Genomic DNA, 27,205 nt, shown 5'->3' on the forward strand with positions numbered 1-27,205 from the left:
GTCATCTAAGAAAAATTTCAGTGTTACCTCTGAGGGCCTGAGCTAAAGATGTGAACTTGGAGCCTGAGAAACCTGGGTTTAAACCACCACTTGCTTGCTGGGATCTTGCACACTCAGTTTTATCATCTGTAAAATGGAAACTATCTTTTTGTAGGGTTGCCATGAGGATTAAATCAGATAGTGTGGGCAAGTGGCCAGCTTGGTATCTGGCACATAATATGAACTCAGCAACAGGAACAAATGTCATCAGTATTGTTATTAGAATCAAAGATCTGCTGGAGATCATCTTTATTTCACAGATGATCACATGGAGGCCCAAAAGAAGTGTCCAAAGCAACTTGCTAACTAGGGCAGAGCTGGGATAAAACTGAGGTCGCCTCATTCCTGGGCTAGTTGCCAGCCCTCCGCCTCCCACCTGCTCCCACACTTTTAATCACTCATTTATACATTGTATCAGACCTGGAAGAGTGAGAAGGTCTTTGTCTGAATCATTGCTTTAGGGCTCAGAGTGGATTCCGGGACAAATCCCAATCTGAATATCTGTAGTTGAGGATTCTCACAGGCAGGGCAGAGCTCAACCTCAGGCTCCTTCGGGTCTGTTTATACTTGTTTGCTTTTTCAAAAACCAGCACTCCCCAAGTGATAACTACAGGTGAATTTTGTTCCAATTACACCCATTCTCTCCATTGCCAGTCCCTGCTTGAAGGACTGTGCAGGGAAGGAACATAACGACTAGCTCCAGGTTTCTAGTTGCTTCACCCAGGATCGTCCAGCCTGCCCTTCACACTTGTCTGCCAAGGACACAGCAGATTGTGTTGTGTACTCCAAGTGTTCCCTTTTAGGAAAAGTTGTTTTCTGTGGAGTAACAATATTCCTTTGCTTATTTGAGAGTATCTGGAGGTCAAGCCTGGGACTGCACTCTCTCCACCTGCCCTGCGGAACGGGGCGGACGCAACCAAGCGGATTAGGTGAAAGGCATTTTAAAAAATATTGCAAAAGCAAAGCGCGTTTGCAAACATTCAACCAAAACTTTAACGTAGTCATCACGGGATGACGCTTTTGGAGGAAAGAAGTGGGGTCAAGGAATTGCACAGGGCCCGGGACACTGCAAAGGTCAAATACCATCGCTCCCGACCCCTTAATCCCAAGAGCACTTTGCTCCGCCCTCCGGGCTTCACTGGGCCCGCTGCCCTCTTCTCGCCGGGCCTGTGTCTTGGTCACTAAATGCCCTAGAGGGTGCGATCAAGCCTCCCGCGCCACCGCCCCTACTGCAGGTGAGAAAGACGCGCGTCCGGACGCCGCCCTAGGTGCGCCGGCTCGCCAGACCCGGAAGCAGGCACCTCACGTGCTCTGCGGGAACTTGTGGGGCGCCGGCCAAGGGGGCGGGGCGTCTCAGGCTCTGCGTGCTTGCGTCATCGCGTAGGCTGGTGGGGCCGCGGGATGGGGAGGTGACGTATCGGGCGCGTAAAGTGGCTGTGGGCGGGTCCAGGCAATAGGGCGGAAGCTAGCACCGCCTCTTAAAGTTGCCGGGGCCTTTCGGTGTGCCGCCTTGAGGGCTGCGGACCGCGGCTCCTTTAAGCGTCGCTGTGACACGTGTGTGAGGCGGCGGAGGCCCGGATGGTGCTTGTGCGGGGCCCGTGCCGAGCAGACGCCAGCGCTGCGGGCCTGCAGCCGGGCCAGCAGCCGAGCTAGCTAAGGGCCGGGTAGGCTGGGGCCGGGTTGGGGCGGCGCGAGGGCCGGGTGGAGAGCTTCCGCCCGGCGGGGCGTGGGAATGTGACTCCCGACGCGGGGCGCACCGGCGGACGCTCCGGGGAGACACGGGTGTTTGTTTGCGAGGGACTTGGGGGTCCACGGAGAGGCACCAGGGCTGCACCGTCCGCAAGGGGCTCCGGGGTCCACGGGGAGGCCCCGGGCTGCGCGTCCACGGGGGTCTCCGGGGTCCACGGGGAGGTACTAGGGCTGCGTCGTCCCCGAGGGCTCGGGGGTGCACGGGGAGGCCCTGGAAATGTGTCCTCCGTCCGGGCTGCCTCGGGTCTGCTCTCTGCTCTTCTCCACGCACCGGGAGCGACCCGCGGTGCAGGGAAGAGCTGCCCCGTCCAGGAGCCCAGGCAGGGGAGGAGGCAGCAGCCTATGGCGGTGTTACGCACAGAAGCATCATGTATGCAGAATTCAGACTTTCTTTGGAATGGCTTAATTACAAATAAAGGGGAGGGCGTTCAGTTTGGCAGCAGAGTTGATATCTTGTTTGTTCTCTTTTAGTAAGAGATGTGGGAAAGCTCACCCCTGGAGAGGGTAACATTCCTTATGGTCTTGGTCGTGGTCATGGTCCTGGTGAGGGGATGGGTACAAGATGTGAGTTTTTTATTTTTTTTTTATTTTTATTTTTTTTTATTTTTTTTTTTAAATTTTATTTTATTTATTTATTTATTTTTGGCTGTGCTGGGTCCTCGGTTCGTGCGAGGGCTTTCTCTAGTTGCGGCAAGTGGGGGCCACTCTTCATCGCGGTGCGGGGACCGCTCTTCATCGCGGTGCGCGGGCCTTTCACTATCGCGGCCCCTCCCGTTGCGGGGCACAGGCTCCAGACGCGCAGGCTCAGCAGCTGTGGCTCACGGGCCCAGCCGCTCCGCGGCATGTGGGATCCTCCCAGACCAGGGCTCGAACCCGCGTCCCCTGCATTAGCAGGCAGACCCTCAACCACTGCGCCACCAGGGAAGCCCAAGATGTGAGTTTTTTAAATACCTATTTCTTTGGGCGGGTAGTATTGGGTCTCCCCTGGGGTTCTAGGAGCTAGAGCAGCGTCCTAAAACAGAGACGGATGAGAGAGGAAAACATCCTGGCTCTGACACAGTCCACTGTCTGTAAGGGATGCGGAGAATCAGGCCTCCAAGGAGAGGGGCGCTCAGTTTGCTCTTTTCTGGCTGGGGAGCGATGTTTGCTCTGCAGAAGAGCCCCCTCTAAAAGCGCCCCAGGGAGGCCCCAGCCCTGTGCTGTCTGGGGCTCCTCCCCGCCAGCACGTGGTTGACCCTGTGAGTCTCCAGTGCATTTTATGCTGGAAAAATGCATTTAAAGGGAGGAAGGAGAGAAAATGTTCTTGAATGGTGATTGATTTAAAGAAGCTTTATTTGAGTAGAGGTAGAAACGTGCACAGATAAGCGTGAGCTGGTCCTGGCCCGTGAGGAACGTGCACTGGAGAGAGCATCCTTCCTGAGTTTTGAAGCAAGTGTGTACATCAGAGGGCTTGTGATGATTACAGGGACATTTTTCTCTGGGTTGCTGCACCTCAGAAATAAATCATTTTTAGGTTGTTGCTTAATGTTTCGGGTGGAATGGGTGATGTAGAGGTTTGATCTTCCTGTTGAAACTTGAAAAATTCTATTTGTTCAAAATCTCTTGACTCCACATTGAGGAGTGGGCTATGTGGGATGGGTGGGTGTTCTTTAAGTTATTTATCTCGAATTAAACTGGGTTCAGTCTCCCAAGTTCTGTTTATCCTCTATCTTCAAGGGGTTCCCAAACCCATATCCGCCCATGACAAGAGTCCTTAGCAACGTGTGATCTTGACAGGAAGAGGGACATTGTAGGGAGTTTTCATGAAACAGAAATCTTTACAGATTGACTTCATTCTGAGATCATGTTTATTATGATCTTTAGTTTTTCTTTCTTTTTTTTTTTTGCTGTTAATATGCTTTTACTTATGGACATCAGACATGGTATATCTGGAACTTGCTGTAAAGTAATGTGGGCTCAGGAGAGGAATCGACTGGTCCTACACAATAATTATTGACGCTGAATGAGGGGAGCATGGCGGTTCCCTGTGATGTTCTCTACATTGCGAATGAACGTTTTCACAGTAAAAAGTTTTTAAGTACCTTAATTGTCTGTAATCACAGTGATTGTGGTTGGTAATTAAAAAAAAAGAGTGAAAATTTGGCAACTCTCATTGCGCCATTTTTTTGGGAAATCTTACTGGCTCATGTCATCTGAAAGTTGGAGATGATTATCTGTTATCTCTTAATCTTTGCAAATGTGATGGAGTCTGGAGTTGACCGGCGTGTGGGGAGATTTTTGTTCACTGGGCTTGTCACTGGCGTGAAGGTTAAGGTATGGAACAAAGGGTAGTGTTTTCATATCATGTCCATCGAAATTGTTTGTAGTTAGTTAGCTCAGCTTTTCACTCTTTCTAAGTCCCGCACTATCCATATTCCTTCCGCCTTAGTGCTGACTGTTCCCGGTAGATGGTTGACCTTCCTGCTCCGCGTCCAGGGAGTGGGGCTGATGAGACAGCGGGAAGAGAACTGGCCTCATGTGATGCTGTGTTCATCCCACAGACTCTGACACCCATTCTGGACGACACGCTTGTGGCTCTGGTGATTGAACAGGCCAAAGCCTGGGAGCACGTGATTTTGAGGGCCCAGCACCACACCTGCCCAGTCCGGCCAAGCACCTGACCCCATGCTGCAGGAATAGCACGCCCAAGTTCAGACACCCCAGGTAAGCCCACATGTGGTCCAGCAGCCATTGTTCAGTTGGTGAGAGCTCTTAGATAATTCCCCTTAGGAAAGCTTCTTTTATTTTTTTCATGTCAAAGAACTTGTGCTTGCTTTTTTTAAAATAATGGTCTTACATTTCTGTTCTTTACAGAAATTTTTATAGAAAAAGAAATTGGATCCACATACAGAATTAGGTGCCCCATAACCATAAATCTGGATGGTTTACCAAGAGGTGCTGGACGGGGTCCTTTCACTCGAGCAGAGTTTTGGATCCACCTGACTAGTTGGGTCTCCTGGCTCAGGCCAGCGACCACATACCCGGGGGAAGTCATCATTTTTCTGATGGGAGTAAGCTGTGTAAGGAACTATTTTTCTAACTGTGACTCAAATAGTCCTTGAGCTTTGGCCGGGGTGGTTGAGTTGACAGGTAGTGTGTGCAGTTAGAGGTGATGGGGATTTCCGGTTTGTTACAGTTTCTACACTGCGGCTTTAGGGACTGTTCCGCAGCCAGCAGTCAGCTCTCACCCAGTGTGTGTCTCCCCATTAAGCTCACAGGCACCTTTGACACTGTTTTTTTTCCTATTTTACAAAGAACGGTCTCCCGCAGTCACAGTGATTGTCCCTGGAGTCTATAGCTAATCCACGCTGGAATAACCCAGGCCTGCCGCCTTCCGGAGCCTGAGTTGCCGCCACGGCCCCTGCCTGCTCTGCCCCCCACCCCCCCCCTTAAGTTTAGGCGTTTTGTGTACACCATTCTAGTCCTATTACTATCTTTTCTCTTCTCCCTCACTTTTTTTTTTTTTTTTATAAATTTATTTATTTTTAACTGTGTCGGGTCTTCGTTTCTGTGCGAGGGCTTTCTCTGCTTGCGGCGAGCAGGGGCCACTCTTCATTGCAGTGCGCGGGCCTCTCACTATTGCGACCTCTATTGTTGCGGAGCACAGGCTCCAGACGCGCAGGCTCAGTAGTTGTGGCTCACGGGCCTAGTTGCTCCGCGGCAGGTGGGATCTTCCCAGACCAGGGATCGAACCTGTGTCCCCTGCACTGGCAGGCAGATTCTCAACCACTGCGCCACCAGGGAAGCCCTCCCTCACTTTTAAAAAGATAATCTGAACTGGTTCACTTTGTTATAAAGCAGAAACTAACACACCATTGTAAAGCAATTATACTCCAATAAAGATGTTTAAAAAAAAAAAAAAAAAGATAATCTGTACAAGCACTATCCAGTAACACAAGTCACAAGTATAACTGAGTTTTACAGTGGCCACATTAAAAAATAAAAAGAAGCAGATGAAATGAATTGTCACAATATAACTTATTTAACCCAGTATATGTAAAATATGATCATTTTGGGGACTTCCCTGGTGGCGCCGTGGTTAAGAATCCGCCTGCCAATGCAGGGGATACGGGTTTGAGCCCTGGTCCGGGAAGATCCCACATGCTGTGGAGCAACTAAGGCCAAGAGCCACAACTACTAAGCCTATGCTCTGGAGCCCGTGTGCCACAACTGCTGAGCCCATGCACCGCAACTACTGAGGCCAGTGCGCCTAGAGCCTGTACTCTGCAACAAGAGAAGCGAGTGCTTGCTGCAACTAGAGAAAGCCTGCGTGCAGCAACAAAGACCCAACTCAGCCAAAAATATATATGTATATATATGATCATTTCGGCATATAACTAGTCTTAACATTACTGAGATGTTCTACATTTGCAAACTGAGTCTTCGAAATCCAGTGTGTGTTCTACACTTACAGCACATCCCAGTTTGGACCAGCCTCACTTCTTTTGTTCAGTGGCCCAATGAGGCTCGTGGCCTTTGTTTTGAAGAGTACGGGTCTGAGCAGACGAGTGTGCCCACTTCACTCTCCGTGCGAATTCCTTTATTACATGGATTTGTGTGTGCAACCAGAGTGTCTTGTGAGAATTAGTGTTTTCCTGGTTTTGAGCAGACGTTAGGACCACATGGTCGCCTCTTGAGGGAAATTGCACCAAGTATGACGTCCAAAGTCACTTGATGGTACTTGTTGAAGAGAAGATGCCGAGAAGGTAGTCTCGCCTCCTCCGGGCCGTGTCAGTCCGTTTAGTGCTGTTTGCGGAGGCACTTTGTCTTTTTGAGAGGAGAAGCGTGGGCATCGCTGTGTCCAAGTGGTCAGTACTACGTCTCGTGTCACTCTTCCTTTGTAAGGTTGGCAGCTGATCCAGAGCCACTTTCATGGTGGGTCACATCCATAAGGCCCAGGAGGGGGTTGTCAGGGAAGGGATGCTCTGTTCCTGGGACCTGCTTACCCGCCGCTCCGTGTTCTTCCTTATCCCCGCAGTGATGCACCATGCCCATAGTCGACAAGTTGAAGGAAGCCCTCAAGCCTGGCCGCAGGGATTCGGCTGACGATGGGGAGCTGGGGAAGCTTCTGGCCTCCTCCGCCAGGAAGGTCCTTCTGCAGAAGCTGGAGTTTGAGCCGGCCAGCAAGAGTTTCTCCTACCAGCTGGAGTCACTGAAGAGCAAATACGTGCTGCTGAACCCCAGGACAGAGGGAGCCGGCTGCCACAGGAGCGGGGATGAGCCACAGGCCAGGACACAGGGTACTGTGAGAGGGCCTCGCTCTGTGCTGACCAAGTGGAGGGACGAAACGTTGACTGATGAGTAGGACCAGAAACAGAGTGTGGTCACTTGTGAATGTCGTGCGTGGGGTCAGTAGATTTTAGTTACGGAAGAAACGGTTCGGGGTTGGTCAGAAAGAGATCTGTGTCCTTAGAGGTTCAAGAGCAGGCCTTGGACACCGGATGGAGAAGGGGGGTGGGCTCAGTGCCAGTGCCCGGTTCTTCCAGCTGCTGGTTCTCGGGACCTCGTCCTCTCATCCACAGAGGGGTCTTTGGGCGCTAGACCGACGCCGTCAGGGAGAGCCGTGGGGTGACAGGTGTTCTCCTGGGCTTCTGCAGCGGGAACCCAGTCGCCCCTGGATGCCGTGTTCTGAGCCCGTGCCCACTGAGTGTGCCACGGCACTTGCTCTCGGTGGTCTGCCTGGGCACGGAGTCAGATGGCCTCCTCTCTCCCATCCCTCCCCCTCCAGGCAGCGAGCACGCGTACGAGAGCTGCGGTGACGGCGTCCCCGCGCCCCAGAAGGTGCTCTTCCCCATGGAGCGGCTGTCGCTGCGCTGGGGGCGCGTCTACCGTGTGGGCGCGGGGCTGCACAACCTCGGCAACACCTGCTTCCTCAACTCCACCGTGCAGTGCTTGACCTACACGCCGCCCCTGGCCAACTACCTGCTCTCCAAGGAGCACACGCGAGGCTGTGAGTGAGCGCTGGGGAGGGGGAGCTGTGCACACGCATGGCGGCGAGTGTGCACGTGCAGTGGGGTGACCCTGGGTCCTCGGGGCCAGATGGTCTCCTAAGTGGACAAACCCGTGTGCTCAGCGGTGCTGCCAGTTCAGCCCGGGTCCAATTCAGGAGTGAAGTAGTAACTGATAAATAGTAACGCTTTATAGTAACTGGTAAATCCTACATTTGAATTGTGCCAGCTGCAGGATGGGCCGTGAAAGAGAATCAGGTAGAGTAATGGTCTCTAAACTGGTCTGAAAGTAATTACCTAAAGAGAGAAAAGGGTTTTCAAAAGATACCTCCGAAATACGTGTATTCGGTTGTTTTATACACCTGTTTGTAGCAGTGTTTTATGTACATCATAAAACATCCTCCAAAGTGGAAATTGAATGTGGGTAAAATAAAGATGAAAGAAAATATAACTTACCCAAACTGAAGAAAACAGAAAGTCTGAATAGCCTTTCAACCATTAACAAAATTAAGTCAGTGGTTAAAATTTTTCCCATGAAGAAAACACCAGGCTGAGACAATTTATGGGTAAGTTTTATGAAACTTTTAAGAAACAGATCATTTCAATGCTTCCTGAACTCTTTCAGAGAAAAGAAAAAGAGAGAAAGCTCCCTAGCTCGTTCAATGAGGTTCTCTTAACTTGGATAACAAAATTAAAAAGCACAATATGAGAAAGAAAAATTACAGTTCCCTCTTGTTCATGAATATGCATGTAAAAATTCTAGATAAAATACTAGCAAATTCAGTAGTCTTAAACACTGTGAGCAACTTGTGTTCATCCTAGTAACACAAGGATGTTCTAATATCAGAAAACCTCCAAATGTAATTGTGGAGCCAGTATAGCACAGCAGTTACAAGCACCACTCTGGAGGCTGGCCTGCTGGGTTTACATCCTGGTTCTGCCACCTGGCAACTGAGTCCTTGAGAATTACCTGACCTGTTCCTCATCTGCAAAGTAATAATAATATTTCCTTCACAGCGTTTTTGTAAAGCTTAAATGAATTGTGTAGAGTGCTTAGATAGTACTTGGCACTCAGTAAGTTCTACATCCGTGACTGCTAATCTTGCTACCTTAGTTGCCGTCACTTTATTAACAGATTAAGAGAGAAAGGTCACCTGAAAATAGATGCCCCCAAAAATTATGATAAAGAAAACTCTTAGCAAAGTAGCAACAGAAGGGATTTTTTTACTAATATTGATAAAAGGTATCTAGCAAAAACTACAAAAAAGCATTCCAATTAGGAAAATAGTAGAAGCACACCTTTTAAAATACGGAGAGAAGCAAGGGTGGCCACTCTCTGTACTTGTGTTTGATATGCTGGTCCTGGCCAGAGCAGTGACACAGGAGACAAGAGGAGGGAGTAACACTTGTTGGTTGAAAATGATACTCCTGCGTAGAAAAACAAAGGAATCCATAGACAAATCAGAAATTCGGGGGAATAAAAAAGAAATTTGGCACTATGACTAGATATAACATCAATATACAAAAAGTTACTTGAATTTGTCTACACCAAACAAGAAATTGTTAAAAAAAAAAAAAATTTGGGCTTCCCTGGTGGCGCAGTGGTTGAGAATCTGCCTGCCAATGCAGGGGACACAGGTTCGAGCCCTAGTCTGGTAAGATCCCACCTGCCGCGGAGCAACTAGGCCTGTGAGCCACAACTACTGAGCCTGCGCGTCTGGAGCCTATGCTCCGCAACAAGAGAGGCCGCGACAGTGAGAGGCCCGCACACCGCGATGAAGAGTGGCCCCCACTTGCCGCAACTAGAGAAAGCCCTCGCACAGAAACGAAGACCCAACACAGCCAAAATAAATAAATTAATTAATTAATTTAAAAAAATTTGCTATTATAAAAAATTGTATAACAGCAACAAAAATGATAAGTGTCGAGACCCAGATTACCAAGATATATGTGGAAAACCTTTCTTGGGAATTTAAGGGCATTATATGATAACCTACACACATGGAGATCGCTGCCTTCACAGAGGGAAGCCTCAATATTATAAAAATGTTGGTTCTCGGGCTTCCCTGGTGGCGCAGTGGTTGAGAATCTGCCTGCCAATGCAGCGGACATGGGTTCGAGCCCTGGTCTGGGAAGATCCCACATGCCGCGGAGCAAATGGGCCCGTGAGCCACAACTACTGAGCCTGCGCGTCTGGAGCCCGTGCTCCACAACAGGAGAGGCCGCGACAGTGAGAGGCCCGCGCACCGCGATGAAGAGTGGCCCCCGCTCGCCGCAACTAGAGAAAGCCCTCGTGCAGAAACGAAGACCCAACACAGCCATAAATAAATAAATAAATAAATAAATCCTTCCTTTAAAAAAAAAAAAAAAAAAAATGTTGGTTCTCTCCCAAATTAATATAGAGATTATTGTAGCTCCAGCTGATTCTAAAATTTATGTGGAAAAGAAAGGCAAAGGACCAAAATCACCAAGACACCTGTAAAGAATATGAGAAGAGGTATACTCTAGCAACTGTAAAGTCTTCTTGTAAAGTTAGAGAAGTTAAAATGGCATAGAATTGAGTCAGGGAGGGAAGTACTGACCGATGGAGAGACAGCCCAGAAACAGAGCCACGAATGCATGGACATGTGGCATTACACACCATTTTTTCACATATACATGTGTCTCCTGTTTTAAATAAATGGAACTTAAAAATAATTAGGGTTTACATACGGAAAAAATGAAATAGAATCCCCATTTCACAGCATACTCACACCAAAAAATGGATTTAAAACTTCTCAAAAGGGCTTCCCTGGTGGCACAGTGGTTGAGAATCCTCCGGCCAATGCAGGGGACACGGGTTCAAGCTCTGATCCGGGAAAGTCCCACATACCGCGGAGCAACTAAGCCCATGCGCCACAACTACCGAGCCTGCGCTCTAGAGCCTGGGAGCCAGAACTACTGAGCCCACGTGCCACAGCTACTGAAGCTCACATGCCTAGAGCCCGTGCTCTGCAACAAGAGAAGCCACCGCAATGAGAAGCCCGCGCACTGCCACAAAGAGTAGGCCCCACTTAGCGCAACTAGAGAAAGCCTGCGCACAGCAACGAAGACCCAACGCAGCCAAAAATTAAAATAAATAAATTTATTTTTTAAAAAACTTCTCAAAAGTAAAAACAATGCTTTTATAACAGACGTGAGCAAGTATCTTTCTGACCTTGGGTTGGGAGAAAGCACTAACCATTAAAAAAATTGATGAATTCGGCTGCATTAAAATTAAGAACTTTTGTTCATGAAAAAACAAAAGACAAACAGGGAGCTATAGACAAGGAGATGACACCTGGGATGCATAAACAATGAAGGATTGGTACCAAGAATATATACAAAACCACAAATCAACAAGGAAAAGAGAATAACATATTAAGAAATAGATAAACATTAGGAGCAGGCATTTTATAGGAGAGGAAACTCATGGTCATGGAGCAGAGGAGGAGATTGCTAGTAACCTCGTAATCTGGGAGACGCTTTACACCTTTGTGGTCGATGAGGATTCGGAAGTCGAACGGTACCGAAGGCCACGGGATGGAGGTCAATGAGATTCTTTGTAAACTCCTGGTCTGAGTTGGCATAACTGCTTTGGAAAACAATCTGGTGTTCTCTGTCATATAATCTACACTTAACAATTCTACAGAAAAGCTCTGATATCTGCACCAGGAAACCTACAGCAAAAAACTGTAAGCAACGCAGGTGCCCATCAACACAGTGGGTACTTGAATTATATAGGCACGTGGTAGAATATTATACGGCAGTGCAGAAGAATGGATTTGCTCCATGAATGAGTCTCAATAGCATAGTGTCAAGTGAAGAAAAAGTCCCAGAAGACTGCATGCAGCATGAATTCCTATTTATAAAATTGAAAAGCAGACAATTTGTTGTTTAGGTGTACATATATGTGATAAAACTTAAAGTGATTTTTATAAGTAGGTAAATAATTAGAAATCAGGGCAGAACCAGAGGCAGGGACATGGGAGCGTGGGAGGAACATCGTTATGATAAAAGTTTGAGATTGCATGACATGTTCAGGGATATTAGTTATATTATTAAAAAAGAATGAAAGAAGGCCAGGCTATGGGAACGACTGTAGTATTTTAAATGTCTTGTAATGGTTCACAGCAGCACTAGCTACTGTATCAAGGCACAGTGCACACTTCTAAGATGAAGTTGATTCTAAATCTCTGTTTCCAGTAGTTACCTTGGTGATGGCTGAGGTTGTTTTGGGTGGACTTTACTAAGGTTTGACTGGGTTGTCTTTGTTTTTATCTCATGACGTTGGCGGTGAGAGCCTCTCTCCTGAGCCTGTAGGTCGCTCTGCCGTTTTCTTGTTCCCTGTGCTTCCGCTGTTGGTTTCTCTGCAGGAATCTTTGAGCTGTTTGCAACTTTGCAAAGGTTAATACAGTTAAAAGTAGGGAACATCTGTAAGTCCGTGTAACCTGGCACAAGTAAACTGTAGTATGTGGGGGCAAGGGCTTGAGTTGGGAGCAGCCCCTCCTCTTGTGAGCAACGCAGGCAGACCTGGGGAGGGTGCCAGTGTCCCTCCATGTCACTCTGTGAAATGTCAGTAAGCCTTAATTTCTTGGCTTTTTTAGAGTAAAATGTATTAAGAGAAGTTTTAGTATTTTTTTCCTGGAACCTGACTGGATCCCCAAGTGACCCCTAAGTGGGCTTGGGCTGTCCTTTCTTCCTCGAATTCACTGAAGATTCTCAAGGGTCCAGGGAAGTATGGCTTGAACATGACAAGGGGCTGCTTACACAGAGCCCCAGTCCTGCAGCGTGCCTGGACCACTTCAGGATCTATCCACAGAATAAACACTGTGTAAAATATCCAGGAGGATTAAATCCTATTCTTCCGTACATTCTTCCGCAAATTCAAGTAGCAGTGTCCCCAAAGTCATGGATACAACTTTTATGATACATTTTCCTAAATTACCTGAAGAAAGTGTCCACAGGCTGTTTAAATTAAACTTGCATATTACCAGGGATTTGGGAAATCCTGTTTCAGGTATTTCTGGGTGAAATTGTTACTTGCCCTATTTTTTTTTTTTTTTTTTTTTTGTGCCGAGTCACACGGCTTGCGGGATCTTAGTTCCCAGACCAGGGATTGAACCCTTGGTGGTGAAAGTGCCGAGTCCTAACCACTGGACCACCAGGGAGTTCCCAGTTGCCCTATTTAAGAGTGATGATTTATTAGTCTAAAAGTCTCAGTGTTTTAGATAATGATTAGAGGCTTAATTTCCACATGACTTTCATAGGAGTATCTTAACATGAATTAGATTTTGTAAATGGGAGCTCTTTTTGTTAGCTTAACATTTGTTATGTTTGTTATCTTAAATAACGTTAGGTTTTTTGCCTAAATTTGAGCCTTCTCCACAATTATTGCCATTTAAAAAATAAAAGTAATGAATGGATATAGTTAGAGTTGAGAAAACTCTAAAATGAAAAATAAAAGCCTCTCCTTCATGTAAAGGCATTAATCACATGAATGGTTTTTTGATTTCCCTCCAAGAAGAATTTTTTGTATAAATACTAGCATTTTTTAAAAAATAAAACTTTTTTGCATTATGGTAAGTGCATATAACAAAATTTACCGTTTTAAGTGTACAGTTCAGTAGCATTAAGTGCATTCACACTGTCATGCAACCATCACCACCATCCATCTCCAGAACGTTTTCAAACTGGAAGTCCGGCCCCATTAAAAACAAACCACCCCCCAGCCCCCATCCTTGGTACCCTCCATCCTACTTTTTTAAAATTATTATTTAATTATTAGCACCTTTAATTAATTATTTATTTATTTTTTGGCTGTGTTGGGTCTTCATTTCTGTGCGAGGGCTTTCTCTAGTTGCGGCAAGCGGGGGCCACTCTTCATCGCAGTGCGCGGGCCTCTCACTATCGCGGCCACTCTTGTTGCGGAGCATGGGCTCCAGACGCGCAGGCTCAGTAGTTGTGGCTCACGGGCCTAGTTGTTCCGCGGCATGTGGGATCCTCCCAGACCAGGGCTCGAACCCGTGTCCCCTGCATTGGCAGGCAGATTCTCAACCACTGCGCCACCAGCGAAGCCCCCATCCTACTTTTTGTCTCGGTGACTCTCACTGCTCCAGGTACTTCATGTAAGTGGAATTACACAGTGTTTGTCCTTTTAGGACTGGCTTACTTCACTTAGCATAATGTCCTCAAGGTTTCTCTGTTGTAGCAGGTGTCAGAATTCCTTTTCTTTTTAAGGCTGAGTAATATTCCACTTTATTTATAGACCACATTCGTTATCCATTCGTCTGTCAATGGTCGCTCAGATTGCTTCTACATTTTGGTTCTTGTGAATAATACTATAAATGTGGGTGTACGAGTATCTCTTTGAGACTCTGCTTTCTCTTCTTTTGGGTAAATACCTGGAAGAGGAATTACTGGATTATATGGGAATTCTATTTTTAATTTTTTGAGGAACTACCGTACTCTTTTCCACAGTGGCTGCACCATTTGACATTCCCACGAACAGTGTACAGGGGTTCCAGTTTCTCAACATCTTTACCAACATGGGCCCTTTTCGTTTGTAGATACTAGGATTTTTTGTGTGTATGTGGTAAACAGGCTGCATGCTGTTTCCTTTTTTAATTTGAGATAGGTCTAAGTAACTGGGTGATTGGAGGTGTTCAGGGGGAGAATAATGGATTGGTGTGAATTTTGTGTTAGGCGCTGGGTCTGTTTAGGAAGGTCGTGTACTACATACACGACTACAATATCTTGTAGAACTAAAGATGTGCTTGCCCTTGGACCCAGAAATGTATCTTGTAGGTATATGCCTTAGAGAAACTGACATGCGCACAAGGACCATTCACCACAGCATTTGTGGTAGCAGGAAAAGGGGGGAGGTTGACATGCAGGAGCAGGGGGGCCGTGTGGATGAACTGTGGTCTGGAGCAGGGATTAAAGAGCGGTTTGTTACAGTTGATGGAAAGTGAGCTTAAACATGAAGCTGAGTGTCCTGGTAAGTGAGAGCCACGTGTGGAATACAGTGAATGCATGAATGGGAACAGTGGTGACCTGGTTGGGGAGAAGGATGAAGCACGTGGGGAACAGGGTTGTGAGAGGTTGAGAGGGAGTTCAACTATCACACCAGTACTTGACTTAAAAATCACCTAAAATGGGGTGTAGTCTTTGCTCTTCTCTATGTATTTAAGATCATAATTGTAAGTAGAGGTAGAAGCATAACGCTATCTTGCCTAATTCCTGGGGGACAAATAGTTTATCCAGAGCACGGGGACTGGCCGCAGCCTGGGGGCCCCATCACAGCCTGGGGGCTCTGTGTGGCCCACTGCCGGTCTTTATGGACCCGTCCCTACTGTGTAGGTGTCGCCTGGGGCCGCTTGGGGCGCCAGAGCTGCAGAGTCGGGCCATTAGGCTGGGGGAGCACGTGCCCGGGGTCTCCCCAGAGCTGGCCGAGCCCCTATGTCTCCTGGAAACCAGAGCAGAGGTTCCTATGCTGAAGAGCACATGAAGGGGGTGTCGGGGAGCCCAAAATGTTCTAGCCTGTTGACCATGTGATGCAGTTTGGAAGTCAGAGAAAACATTATTCTAAACGGTGCTTGAAAACTCAGACTCCTTGGGCTGGGTTGCAGCCGAGCCCGCAACTGTGGAGAGACCGGGTCCCGGGTGCTGCAGGCGGCGCGGGGGCTTGGGCCGGGCTGTCAGGCTCCTGCTGTCTCTGCTGGGCGGGAGGCCATGTTGTCAGGTCTCCTGGGAGCTCTCGCCTTACCACGACCGCCTGTCCGTGCCCGCAGGTCACCAGGGAAGCTTCTGCATGCTGTGTGTCATGCAGAACCACATCATCCAGGCCTTCGCCAACAGTGGCAACGCCATCAAGCCCGTGTCCTTCATCCGAGACCTCAGAAGTAAGAGCGGCTTCCTTCTTGGGGTGGAGGGGCCGGAGGGAGGGCTCGGGAGGCTGCACGCACAGAGTGTAGCAGACTAAGCGAGCCCTGGGGCTGGATGTGGGGCGGTCCACGCCAGGTGGTGGTGATCCCCGCCCCGAAGATCAGGCGGGTTTGGCCAGGCTGGGAGCTGTGTGTCATGGGCCTGGAGGTGGGGAGCAGGTAAGGAAGGGCTGCGGGGCCTTTTCTCAACGTCAGAGAAACCAGTGTCCATGTGCTGTGACAGTCAGATATCTCCCGTAGCAGAAAAGATGGGCTCATTGGTTTTTGAAGCCCGTGTAAGTTGTATTGCAATGACATGGTGATAATCTGCCATGGTCTGTATTGGCTCCTGGAAAACCTGCTTTAGTTCATCAGTGGATCTCATATCCTTAATGCTTGGTGTTCATTCGTGCTTTCTGTTAAGTGTAGAGGGTTTAAGCCCTTAGGTCTCACTGAGAAGATAACTGCCATGAGGGTGGTACCTGGGATGTAGGAAGCCAGGCAGGCTCCTTTTCCTCGCTTGGGTTTAGTCCTGGGTCCGCTAGGAGTTGGTGATGAGACCGACAGGAGTGGGACATTTGGAGAGCAGGCAGGAACTCTTCCCTTCCGGCCTGATGCTTCTTCCTTTCCTCCTTAGAGATCGCCCGGCATTTCCGCTTCGGGAACCAAGAGGACGCACACGAGTTTCTGCGGTACACCATTGATGCCATGCAGAAGGCCTGCTTGAGCGGCTGTGCCAAGTACGCGCTCCTCCCCCCGCCCCAGACTGCCTCTGTGGACCTTAGCCCCGTGGCCCTGAGCTGAAGCTCCAGCAAGGGGTCGCACTCTGCTTCCCGGGAAAGGGCTCCTCCTGCTGCAGGGCAGGTGGTGGCCATCTCTGTCCCAGCAACTCATGGAGGGAAATGCCTTCTTTTTTTTTAATGTTTATTTATTTATTTTTGGCTGTGTTGGGTCTTCATTGCTGTGCGCGGGCTTTTCTCTAGTTGCGTCAAGTGGGGGCTACTCTTCGTTGTGGTGCACGGGCTTCTCATTGTGGTGGCTTCTCTTTGTTGTGGAGCACGGGCTCTAGGCGTGCGGGCTTCAGTAGTTGTGGCCCGCGGGCTCAGTAGTTGTGGCTCGCAGGCTTAGTTGCTCTGCGGCATGTGGGATCTTCCCGGACCAGGGCTCGAACCCATGTCCCCTGCATTGGCAGGCGGATTCTTAACCACTGCGCCACCAGGGAAGTCCTAGGAAATGCTTTAATAGATCTCTTCGAGAATCTTACGCTACTGACAGGGACTTTTGCCATCTTTTAAAAATCACCTCATTATTTTGGTTCTGAGGATGGGGATGGTAGGAATTATAATGTCTTTATGGAAGAACTTGAAAGGCTGCAGGAAAACTTGAGGGTAAGGAGATTATGATTTTTGAGGTTTTGCTCTGCCCAAATTTGAGAGCATAGACAAATGCACATGACTGATTGATGGTTGGTTGCTTAGTCTTCCCTTTTGTAAAACAGCTACTGTCAACAGTGTTTTTGTATCATTCCTGGGTTTTTGGGTTCAGAGAGAAGAAAGGAGGCAGGAAATGCTGCCTAGGCCTGGAATAGAACTGAGTCCTGGACTCTGGAAATACAACTCAGGAGTCATATCTGGAACATCCTTTGGCAAAGTTAGTTGAGTTGTAGCCACGAGGATGGGAAACCTCTGTTTCAGCGGGTGAAACTCTGATGTAATTAAACCTGACCCGTAGCCCTGTAAAGTGGTCTGTCTTTGGTGACCCCGCACTGGTTGGGAAGTGACTCTTCCCTTGGGAACACACGCTGGCATTGCTTTTGCTTGGGTTAAAGGCCCTTTTTTCCCCTTAACGCCTGCGAATGTTTCTCGTGTTCTGCTTTATGTATTTGATGGTACGGTGCCCTTTCGGGTGCCGGGTTGTTGGTGTTCTCATGTCTCAGCCGCCCCCTCCCCGCGGCCGCCCTGCACACCCCCCACCCCCGCTTCCTGTGCCCCTCACTCCATCTCCTTTGAGTCCCGCCTCCACGTGCCCCTCGAAGTTCAGTCTTTGTTTCTTTCCTGAGTTCAGTGAACTTTCCCTCCTTTTGGTCGTTTTATCTTAGTTTGAAGGCTTGTTCACGGTGGTCTTCCGTCTCCCCACATGCTTGTTTGGGGTCTTCATTTCAGCCTGGAGTTTGTGTCGCTGTCTTCGCCTGCTTCATGTTGCTTCCGGGGGGCTGATTCTCATCAGGTAGGGTGTCAAGTCTCCACCGTTTTCTACTGGAACCACCTTTGCTTCCGTATCACGAAGATTTGGCGATTCGCTTGGCTCTTGCTTCGGGCGCCCCCTTCTGGCCACACAGCGAAGCACATGCTGGAGTGGGCAGCTTTTCCTCTCGGGGCGGAAGGGGCGTGTGGCCTCAGTGTTTTTATGTTTCTCGTTCAGGACCCTGGTTTTCCCCTTTGTTCTCCTGCCCTGCACCCCCTGCTCCCCAAGGAGCCTGCCTGCCTCCTCCCGCCGAGTCGCTGCCTTGGGGGCTGCTTCCCAGCCACATCCTGTTGCCAGGACGCTTGGGAGCCTCACCTTATAGGAGGTGCCGCACCGGCCTCAGGTCCCCTCGGCCCTTCTCCTTTCCCTCCCTTCCTCTGGGACGCTCAGTGGCAGCGTCTGGGATAGCTTTTTGATCTGGCTTTATTTTCCTACTTCTGGGTGATTGAATGTCTGCGCTGTCCTTGCTTCCGGCTGAACCGAGGGTGGGTCCTATATGGTCCTCTGGGCTCCTGTCCTGACGGGCTTCCGGTGACCTGGGGGGTGACCTGGAGTTCAGCAGCTGCATCACACCCAGAGGCTTTCAGTCTGCTCTGAGGTTATGTCCTTGCTAGTTTTGGGACCTAAAATGTCCCTTCTTTGATGAGTGGTGGTGACAGTATAGATGGTGGCAGCTGATTTTTCTTTTCCCAACTTGCAGAATAAAAATCTGCTGACCCTGTGTTTGTCCCCCACGTGTTTTGGAGCTGTACTCCTCAGTGCGTCTGGGCAGCGCGGCCATGAATAGTCGTGTGGCCTGAGCAGGAGGCTGAGACCAGGGCGCCTGGCTCGCTCTGCCGGTGGTGGGAGGTGGCCGCCTGCGGAGGGAGGTGCGGGGTTAGCAACACTCACGCCGCCCCCCACCCCCGCCCAGGAGGCAGAAGCATCTGCAGGAGGTGGTGGGCAGGAGAGTGGGGCCTGGGTGGACACGGGGAAGCTCTTCCCGGCAGGAAGTGGGCCTTGCCACGTAGTGCTTTTGTGGCCAAAAAGACCAAAAGGTCAGCTGTGTTTGTGTCCCGGAGGTCTCGGGGACTCAGGACAGTTGCAGAGGAGTGGGTCAGATTCGGTGGGTTGCAAGCGAAACCAGGAGCAGAGGCTAGATGTAGGGTATTGTTTCCAGAATCTTCATTACATGAGTCGCTGTGGGTGCAGGCGCTGCGCTAGGTGCTCTCTGGAGCTCTGCTTCGCGGCTCTGGGGCTGGGGGTTTGAATGTAGGTCTGCCGGACCCTAAAGCCCACGCCCGTGCCCACTGCTGTCCTGCTGAGAGGGTTCAGAGGGGGAGTTTGTCCCCGCTCACTCTGCGCTCCCCTTCCCCAGAGGTGAGCGTGTGCGGTGCCCACGAGGGACGGCGGGGCTGCGCTGGAGCGGGGAGGGGTGGGCCGGGGGTGGGGTGACGTACAGGTCCATCCGGCCCCTTGCTCCCTGTGCCGTGGGAGGTGAGGCTGCCTGCTGAGAGGGCAGCTGAGGCGGCTGCTGTGGGGAGCAGGCCGCGCGGGTCAGCGCGTGGGGAGGCCTCCGGGCGGAGCTGCCGCTGACCAGGTGGGACCTTTCCCATCCTTGCACTGAGTGGGTAATGGCACAGGGGCTGGCGGGGCTGCCGGCCTGCTTCTTGGCCCCTGTCCTCCCCCTGAAGGTCATGGCCTTTCTGCAGGTTGGATCGTCAGACGCAGGCTACGACTTTGGTCCATCAGATTTTTGGAGGCTATCTCCGATCGCGAGGTAAGTGGAGAAACGTTCTCTGCCCCTTCTTGTTGGGGATTAGAGTATTAACCAGAAATGCTTGGTATTGGCACCCAGGCTGACCCTCCAGGCCCAGGAGGCCTACAGCCTGGTTTGTGCACCGCAGCCCTGCCGGCTGCTTTGCTGGGGGCCCCGTTCCTGGGAGGGGGTTTGGAGCAAAGCATCAGGAGCCTGCAGATGCGGGTGGTGTTCCTTTTCCTCAGACGCCATGGCTGCTCAGATGTGGCCGCTGCCCTTGGGGTGGGAGTGAGCACCCCTGGGGCAGCTGGCCAGGCTGGGAAGGCACCTCGGGGTTTGCCCTCCTCTCCTCCTGAGCACTTCCCATTCCAAGGTTTCAGGGGGCTGGTGAGCTGGTGGTCTGCCTCCAGTTCTCAGACTTGGAAACGGGGGTGGTGCCCTGGAGGCCCTGCACCCACCCCACTGCCCCCCTTGTTCTCTCGCAGTGAAGTGCTCCGTGTGCAAGAGCGTCTCAGACACCTACGATCCCTACTTGGACGTGGCGCTGGAGATTCGGGTATAGACCCTGTCATGCTGGTTCGTTTGCATTAGGACAGGGAGGCCAGGGGGCAAAGAACCCAAAGAACAAAAACCTATGAGAGCATGTGATCCAGATAGATCAGGAAAGCAGTACTTGGAGTCCTACATTTTCGTGTATTTCTTCCTAGCCATTTCCCTCTGCGTGTTCTATTTTTTTCAAAAAGAAGGGGGAAAATAATGCAGTTTTGTGCCCCGAGGCATGAATAGCGGCCACACTGAGTGCAGGGCTTGAGCAGGGAGGTCTGTCCGGTGTGCTGCGGGCAGCTTTCACACAGAGGCTGCACGTTTCGGAGCGACCTTCCTGTCTCCCTGCTCTGACTCTGCAGGAGGTGAGCTCACCTCAGCCTGAGGTCTGGACCGGACCCTCTGAGGCTTGATAAACCCCCGGGGCTGTGATCCTCGCAAACAGAGGAGGGGTGAGAGCCTGGCTCCCTGTTCCTTTGCCGAGTTCGGACTCCCAGAAGGTGGCAGCTAGCAGGCCAGTTCTCACGCAAATGAGATGCTGTGATTTGCTGCGTCAGCCTGAAAAAAGACCTTACATTTGGCATTTCTGGAGAGTCAGCCTTTTTCTTCCGCTCTTTGTTCTATTCCGTTTTTGTCGTTCTCAGCAAGCTGCAAATATCGTGCGTGCCCTGGAACTTTTTGTGAAACCAGATGTCCTGAGTGGAGAGAACGCCTATATGTGTGCGAAGTAAGTTTCGTTTTGCTCGTGGCAAAAAGATCAAGCCGGCCAGAAAGAAAATATGTCACCTAACCTGACATGGCTGCCATCCCCTCCCTCCCCCTCGCCCTCAGAGGTGACCACTGTCCACATTTCTTTTTTTTGGCCGCGCCCCACGGCTTGCGGGATCTTAGTTACTCGACCAGGGATTGAACCCAGGCCACGGCAGTGAAAGCGCCGAGTCCTAACACTGGACCAGGGAACTCCCAACCGCTGTCCACATTCTTGAGTGGCGCAGATGTGTCTTAAAACTGAAAACCTCTAAACAATACAGGTGGAGGGATAGCCGTGGTTGTCATAGCTGCTGTTTATTATGCGGCACTTACTCCGTGCTGGTCACTGTTCTGAGGGCCTCGCGTGCACTCACTCGTGAGGCACGGACTGTTATTACCCCCATTTCACAGGAGGAGAAAACTGAGGCACAGAAGTGGAGTAACTGGACACGGCCGTCTGCTCCGGAGGCCGTCCTGCCTCCTCGAAAAGCCGTGTTCTGTGGATTCCGTTCTTGACTTGAGTTGTCCTCGGCATTTTTCCATTTCAGCAGTTGTGACTGACCTCGTCCTCTTTAGGGTTGTGCAGTCTCAGTGTGTGGGTGTGTTACTTTATATCCAGGTCATTTAAAAGCTGTAATCACTAATGAAAGTTTTTCTCACTATGCTTTTCAGGTGGATGATTCTGTGCCTAAACCCTGCTTTTTATCCCTCTCAATTCACCTCCTTTAGCTCTAGAAGCTGTTCACTTTTGCCTCTGTCTTCTCCCCCTTCATTTCCTTGTCTTCTGGCTTTGCTTTCGGTGATTTCCTGCCTGCCTGTTTATCTCTTGACCACATCTGCTCGAATTTGCTTTTCCTGTGTTAGCCCAAAGTTGCTTTTCCACGCATCTTCTTTAGTCTCCTCGTTGGGAAAGTATTTTGTTTTTGCTTTAGAATCTCCACCTTTCCTCTAGTCCTGGTTGCCCTGCCGTAGCTTTCCTTTCCTTAAGTGGTGTTGATTGGTTTTTAGGGGTGCAGAGGGCACAGTCTCATTTAAGAAGACCCCTTATTTAAAGTGCAGTTCCTGATGTTCTGATACTAACCTAGTGTGAGGACAGCAGTCCTCAGAGCACGAGCTGATAGCTCTTCTCTCCCCTTCCTCGCAGGTGCAAGAAGAAGGTTCCAGCCAGCAAGCGGTTCACCATCCACAGGACGTCCAACGTCCTGACACTCTCACTCAAGCGCTTTGCCAACTTCACTGGGGGGAAGATCACCAAGGTGAGCACTCACAGTGCCCAGGCTGCTTGGTCAGTGCTTTTTGAAAGATTCCAGGCTCTACTCCAGGTTGAGTGGATTCAAATCCCTGGAAGACAGGGCCCAGGAGTCCACATTTTTGCACCATCCCTAAATGATCATTATGCAGTCAAGTTCAAGAACATTTTTTTTTCCTAGCATCTTCCTGTGCTTGGGGTGTTCCTGCTATAGAAGGTCTGGGTGGCCCAAGAATCAGTGTGGTGAACACTGCGCCCTGCAGCTCTCTTCTCCCATGTCCTGTTTGTCTCTAAAGCAGGTGCAGCTGCATGCTGTGCCTTTTTGTGGAGTGTAATAATTTACTTTTTTGCACAGTGGTGTTTTAATAGAAGATGCCTTGTCTCATAAGGGCCTGGAGATGTGTTCTCGGTTGGTAGAGCCTAGCTGTGTGGTTTGGGGCAAGGCACTTGTCTGAGCTTTCAGTCTCCTCCCTGGCAGTGGTAGTGGTTAGGTCAGCATTTCCCAAACTGGTGTTCTGCAGAACGGTAGTATGGTACCCTGAAAAAAAGTGTTCCGTGTTCTCTGTTCAGCTGAGTTTGGGAAATGCCAAGCCGAAGTTAAAATAGTTCTTTTTAATTACAGACCTTCTCAGAGCCTTTATTTTTTTTTTTTTTTTTTTTTTTTTTTTTAAAGTTTATGTTTTTATTTATTTATTTATTTATTTATTTTTGGCTGTGCTGGGTCTTCGGTTCGTGCAAGGGCTTTCTCTAGTTGCGGCAAGTGGGGGCCACTCCTCATCGCGGTGCGGGGACCGCTCTTCATCGCGGTGCGCGGGCCTTTCACTATCGCGGCCCCTCCCGTTGCGGGGCACAGGCTCCAGACGCGCAGGCTCAGCAGCCGTGGCTCACGGGCCCAGCCGCTCCGCGGCATGTGGGATCTTCCCAGACCAGGGCTCGAACCCGTGTCTCCTGCATTAGCAGGCAGATTCTCAACCACTGCGCCACCAGGGAAGCCCTCAGAGCCTTTATTAAGCTGAGTTGTATTTTGAATCTCCAAGGGGAATTTACTATGAGGAATTTTCTAAACTCAGTTACTGAGGGAGTCACTCATTCCTCCGTTCTAACACTTGGGCTTACATTGCACCATGCCATGCGAGGCACTGGGAAATCAGTGGGAGATAATCAGTGCTGAATGAGGTCGTGTTGCTTCTGCCCTGAGGAGCTCATGTTCTGCCATAAAATCTCCTGGAACTAGTTTTCCATTAGGACACAGTTTGAGAAACATTGGTCTGTTTAATTTCGGCCCCATGTCTAGCAAGATTGGACTGGGGCTCCTGAGCCTATTGGGTGTGTTGGCTTTTGAGATTTTGAAATTGTCAATAGACAGGAAAGGATATGTCGGTGAATATCATGACATTCTGTTGATCCAGACAAACAGGTACCAACTGTATGAAGCCGAAGAACAGGCAGAAGTAACCACTGGCCGTGGGACTCGGAACAGTGGGTACTTGACATGGGGGCACTTACTGGACAGAAAGGGGTTTTCTGGGTCTGTGTCTGTCTCTTGAATGGAGTGTAGGTTACCATCAGTGTACACTGGTCAGAACTCACCAAACTGTGCTCCTATTTTCACTCTGTGTAAACCGTACTTCATTTTTTTTTTTTTTTTTTTTGGCCACACTGTGCGGCATGGGGGATCTTAGTTCCCAGACCAGGGATTGAACCCGTGCCCCCTGCAGTGGAAGTGCAGAGTGTTATCCACTGGACTGCCAGGGAAGTCGCTGTACTTCATTTTTTTAAAAGTCTGTATGTGCACAGGCAGAAATGCAAGTATGTTATATCTGTATCATTCAAAGATCATGTTTGATAATATTTTCTTATGAAAAATTGTTGATTTCTAAAATAAATTATGGCATGACCTTCATCCTGAGCCACTCCATTAAAATTTTAACCTGCTGTTTCAGTTGGCCGTGTGGAGTCAGCACCTGTTTTCCTGAATCCCTGACTCCCCCTGCAGTGTTCCTGCATGGTGGCAGGGAGGAGAATGAACAACTCTTCTCCTTTCACACGTGGGACCCAGGTAGTGAGAGAACTAATTTGGATGCACAGCCAAGACGGGGGACCATAAACCACTTGTCAGGACAATAAAGAGTTTCTCATAGAAACTCCCATAGAAAGATTGCACTTTTCTGCTTTCTTTTTTAATCACTGACTAAGGGAGGCCCCCGCCTCAGCCTTGCTGTGTGCCCGTTGCCCCACATTGTTAAAGACCAGCTGATGGAGAGGGCAAGGTGACCCTTACTCCCAATGATGAATTGTAATTGTCTTTTCCTTGGGTTTTCAAACAGGATGTGGGATATCCGGAATTCCTGAACATCCGTCCGTATATGTCCCAGAGTAATGGTGAGCCTGTCATGTATGGGCTGTATGCTGTCCTGGTCCATTCGGGCTATAGCTGCCACGCCGGGCACTATTACTGCTACGTGAAGGTCAGTGGCTCCTGTGTTCACGTCAGGCTGTCTTAGGTGGTGGTACGCGTGCTACCTCCGGGGGGCAGGTTTGTGGTGCCTGTTTGCACAAGTCCAGATGTGATCTCTGCAGAATGTTTATTCTGTGGAAAGTGGCCGTGTTTTGTGGTTGTGTCCAGGTCCTGTTGTTGTTTCTTCGTGGAGTGCAAAGACGTGTTTTAAACCTGTCCCACTAGGATCTGTCCCACCCTTGGCCTTGCGATGAGACACTGGAGGGGGGCTGCTGCCAGTGCCCTGCCCTTAGACCCCTGGAGAAGACTCAGAAGGCCAGATATTGGTGGGAGAGGCTGTGCTGAGCAGACCTGCCAAAATAGCCTTCCACAAGGAAAGCTCGCATCTTTCGGGGTGTCAGGAAGGAAGGGAGACTCCAGCACACTTGGGGGCACGTTCAGAGTTAGAGAGATACTTGACATTTTATGAAATCATTGCTAGTTAGTTCATCAGCACTGGGATACATGTGGCAGCTGAAAGGTTTTTTCCTTCCCTTGTTAAAAGTAAGGATCGCGGAAGTGTTGATCGTTGTGTTTTGTTTCGTCCACACCCTGCGCTGCTCAGGCAAGCAATGGACAGTGGTACCAGATGAACGACTCCTTTGTCCACTCCAGCAACATCAAGGTGGTTCTGAACCAGCAGGCCTACGTCCTCTTCTACCTGCGGTAACCGGCTCCCCACCCCCACCCCCCAGAGCGCTCGCCTTCACTCTGCTCTCTCCCCGACCGACCTCCCTGGCCTTTCTCTGCGTGAAAGTGACTGGAATTCTGCAGGAGGGAAGCTCTTGGAGCAGCTCTCTTCCTGCCAGTCAGGTGTAGTGGAGAGCGGCCGCTGGGAAGGACACTTAGATCACGTCCACTTGGCTGTTGAGTCAAAGCCAGAGCCTGTGGGAAGGTCAGAGCAGGAGTCCATCTGCCCCACAGTGAGGTGACTTTGAATGTAAATTGGAAGGTTGTCTATTACATTATTGCCCCAAATTAGATGCGTTCCATCTGGCTATCGGCTGGCGTACAGACCTTCCTTTGTGGGGAAAGTGATCACGGTGGGCAGTGAGGTAGGTTGTCAGAGGGTAGAGGCTTAGTTGTCAGAGGGTGTAGGCCTTTGGAAGGTGCCTTTTCTTGGGACTGATTGTCACCGACCTGGAGGATGAGGATGTGGAGAAGGGAGGTGTTTTGCTGCTCCAGGATGGCTTTCTGATAAACTGAGAATCTAATCTCGGAAGAACTGAGTAATTTGCTCTCTGCTTACATTGAGTAGAATCTGAGGCTGCGTAGTAAGTTCTCATGGTTTAAGGGCAAAGTCAGCTTCAGAGAAGCACGTTGGGACAGTCATGGTTCCCTCTGGCTGTTTTTCTGCCTTTGCTGCCCTTTTTTATTTATCCGTGCAGCATGGCTTGCGGGATCTCAGTCCCCAGACCAGGGATTGAACCCGGGCCACTGCAGTGAAAGCCTGGAATCCTAACCACCAGGCCACCAGGGAACTCCCTGCCTGCTCTTTTTTTTTTGGAATGGAATTGTAACCTTGACTTCTGTATTCTGATTCCGTCTCACACTCAGTTTCGGTAAAGCCTCTGCAGCTTTAGTAAGACACTCCCTGACTTTGTTCTATTCCTTTGACAGGATTCCAGGCTCTAAGAAGAGTCCTGAGGGCTCCATCTGCAGGACAGCGTCCTCCCTTCCCGGCCACCCCAGGGTGGTTCCAGGCCACGCCAGGAAGAATATCAGCAATGGGACCACATCCCCATCAGTGACCGCAAAGGTACTTGTTTAAGAGGATCGATGTAATCATTGCCGTTCTTCGTGCCTGTGCCTCTCAGGGGATCGTGGAGCCCCCAGACCTCTTCATGCTGGGGAGCTCGGCCCAATGGAAGGAGAGTGCAGACAGCAGTCCTGCTGTATTCCACGTTCTTTCTGAAGTGGGTCACGGAGCCAACAATGGTGAGGAGGAAGAGGGGACAAGTGATGAGAAAACCTGACTCAGCAAATCAAGACTTAGAGCTCCCAGTGTGTCCCCGCCTTAGAGCAGCTGCTACGCAGAAGTGCAGTGACAGGTTCCCCGAGCAAACCTCTAGCCTTAAGCATCTGGGAAAAAAATATTTTATCCCCACATTTTAATACTAAAAATGTGAGTAGTTTGTACCAGTGTTAATTTTCTGATTTTGATAATTATACTCCAGTTATGCTAAGAGAACGTCCTTTGTTTTTAGGAATACTCGTGGGTGTATATGGAGGTAAAAGGACGTCGTGTCTAAAATTTAACTCCTATAGTTAGGAAAATATATATGTACATACATACACACACATATATACAGAAGGAGAGAGAGCAAGAAAACTAATGTGGTGAAGTGTTAACAATTAAGGAATACCCTTGAAGTTATTTTTGTATGTATTTGAAATTTTGTACTAAAAAAAGTAAAGAACTCAGTTTTATTAACAAGATAATAGCAGTTTCCTTATAACATAATT

General features: G+C 49.6%; 1 protein-coding gene across 4 annotated transcripts in view; it reads left to right on the forward strand.

Moving 5' to 3' along the window:
• Nucleotides 1–1,509: 1,509 nt before the first annotated feature.
• USP36 (ubiquitin specific peptidase 36) overlaps nucleotides 1,510–27,205 on the forward strand; it is a 36,977-nt gene continuing 11,281 nt past the window's right edge. Inside the window, exons 1-13 of one of the 4 annotated variants that reach the window (XM_007185792.2) lie at nucleotides 1,510–1,703; nucleotides 4,329–4,491; nucleotides 6,806–7,067; nucleotides 7,556–7,777; nucleotides 15,587–15,697; nucleotides 16,356–16,458; nucleotides 19,654–19,721; nucleotides 20,186–20,256; nucleotides 20,888–20,970; nucleotides 22,138–22,249; nucleotides 24,570–24,710; nucleotides 25,305–25,405; nucleotides 26,360–26,498. In XM_007185792.2, the coding sequence (XP_007185854.2) occupies nucleotides 6,815–7,067; nucleotides 7,556–7,777; nucleotides 15,587–15,697; nucleotides 16,356–16,458; nucleotides 19,654–19,721; nucleotides 20,186–20,256; nucleotides 20,888–20,970; nucleotides 22,138–22,249; nucleotides 24,570–24,710; nucleotides 25,305–25,405; nucleotides 26,360–26,498 (1,404 nt within the window). In that variant the 5' untranslated portion in view covers nucleotides 1,510–1,703; nucleotides 4,329–4,491; nucleotides 6,806–6,814. Of the gene's footprint in view, nucleotides 1,704–1,729; nucleotides 2,159–2,454; nucleotides 2,723–4,328; nucleotides 4,492–6,805; nucleotides 7,068–7,555; nucleotides 7,778–15,586; nucleotides 15,698–16,355; nucleotides 16,459–19,653; nucleotides 19,722–20,185; nucleotides 20,257–20,887; nucleotides 20,971–22,137; nucleotides 22,250–24,569; nucleotides 24,711–25,304; nucleotides 25,406–26,359; nucleotides 26,499–27,205 lie in introns of those variants that run through there. The other 3 variants (XM_007185789.2, XM_007185790.3, XM_057535799.1) reach the window with 3 other exon arrangements.

The sequence above is a fragment of the Balaenoptera acutorostrata genome, chromosome 20, assembly GCF_949987535.1.
Source record: "Balaenoptera acutorostrata chromosome 20, mBalAcu1.1, whole genome shotgun sequence".
In the NCBI taxonomy this organism is placed as follows: domain Eukaryota; kingdom Metazoa; phylum Chordata; class Mammalia; order Artiodactyla; family Balaenopteridae; genus Balaenoptera; species Balaenoptera acutorostrata.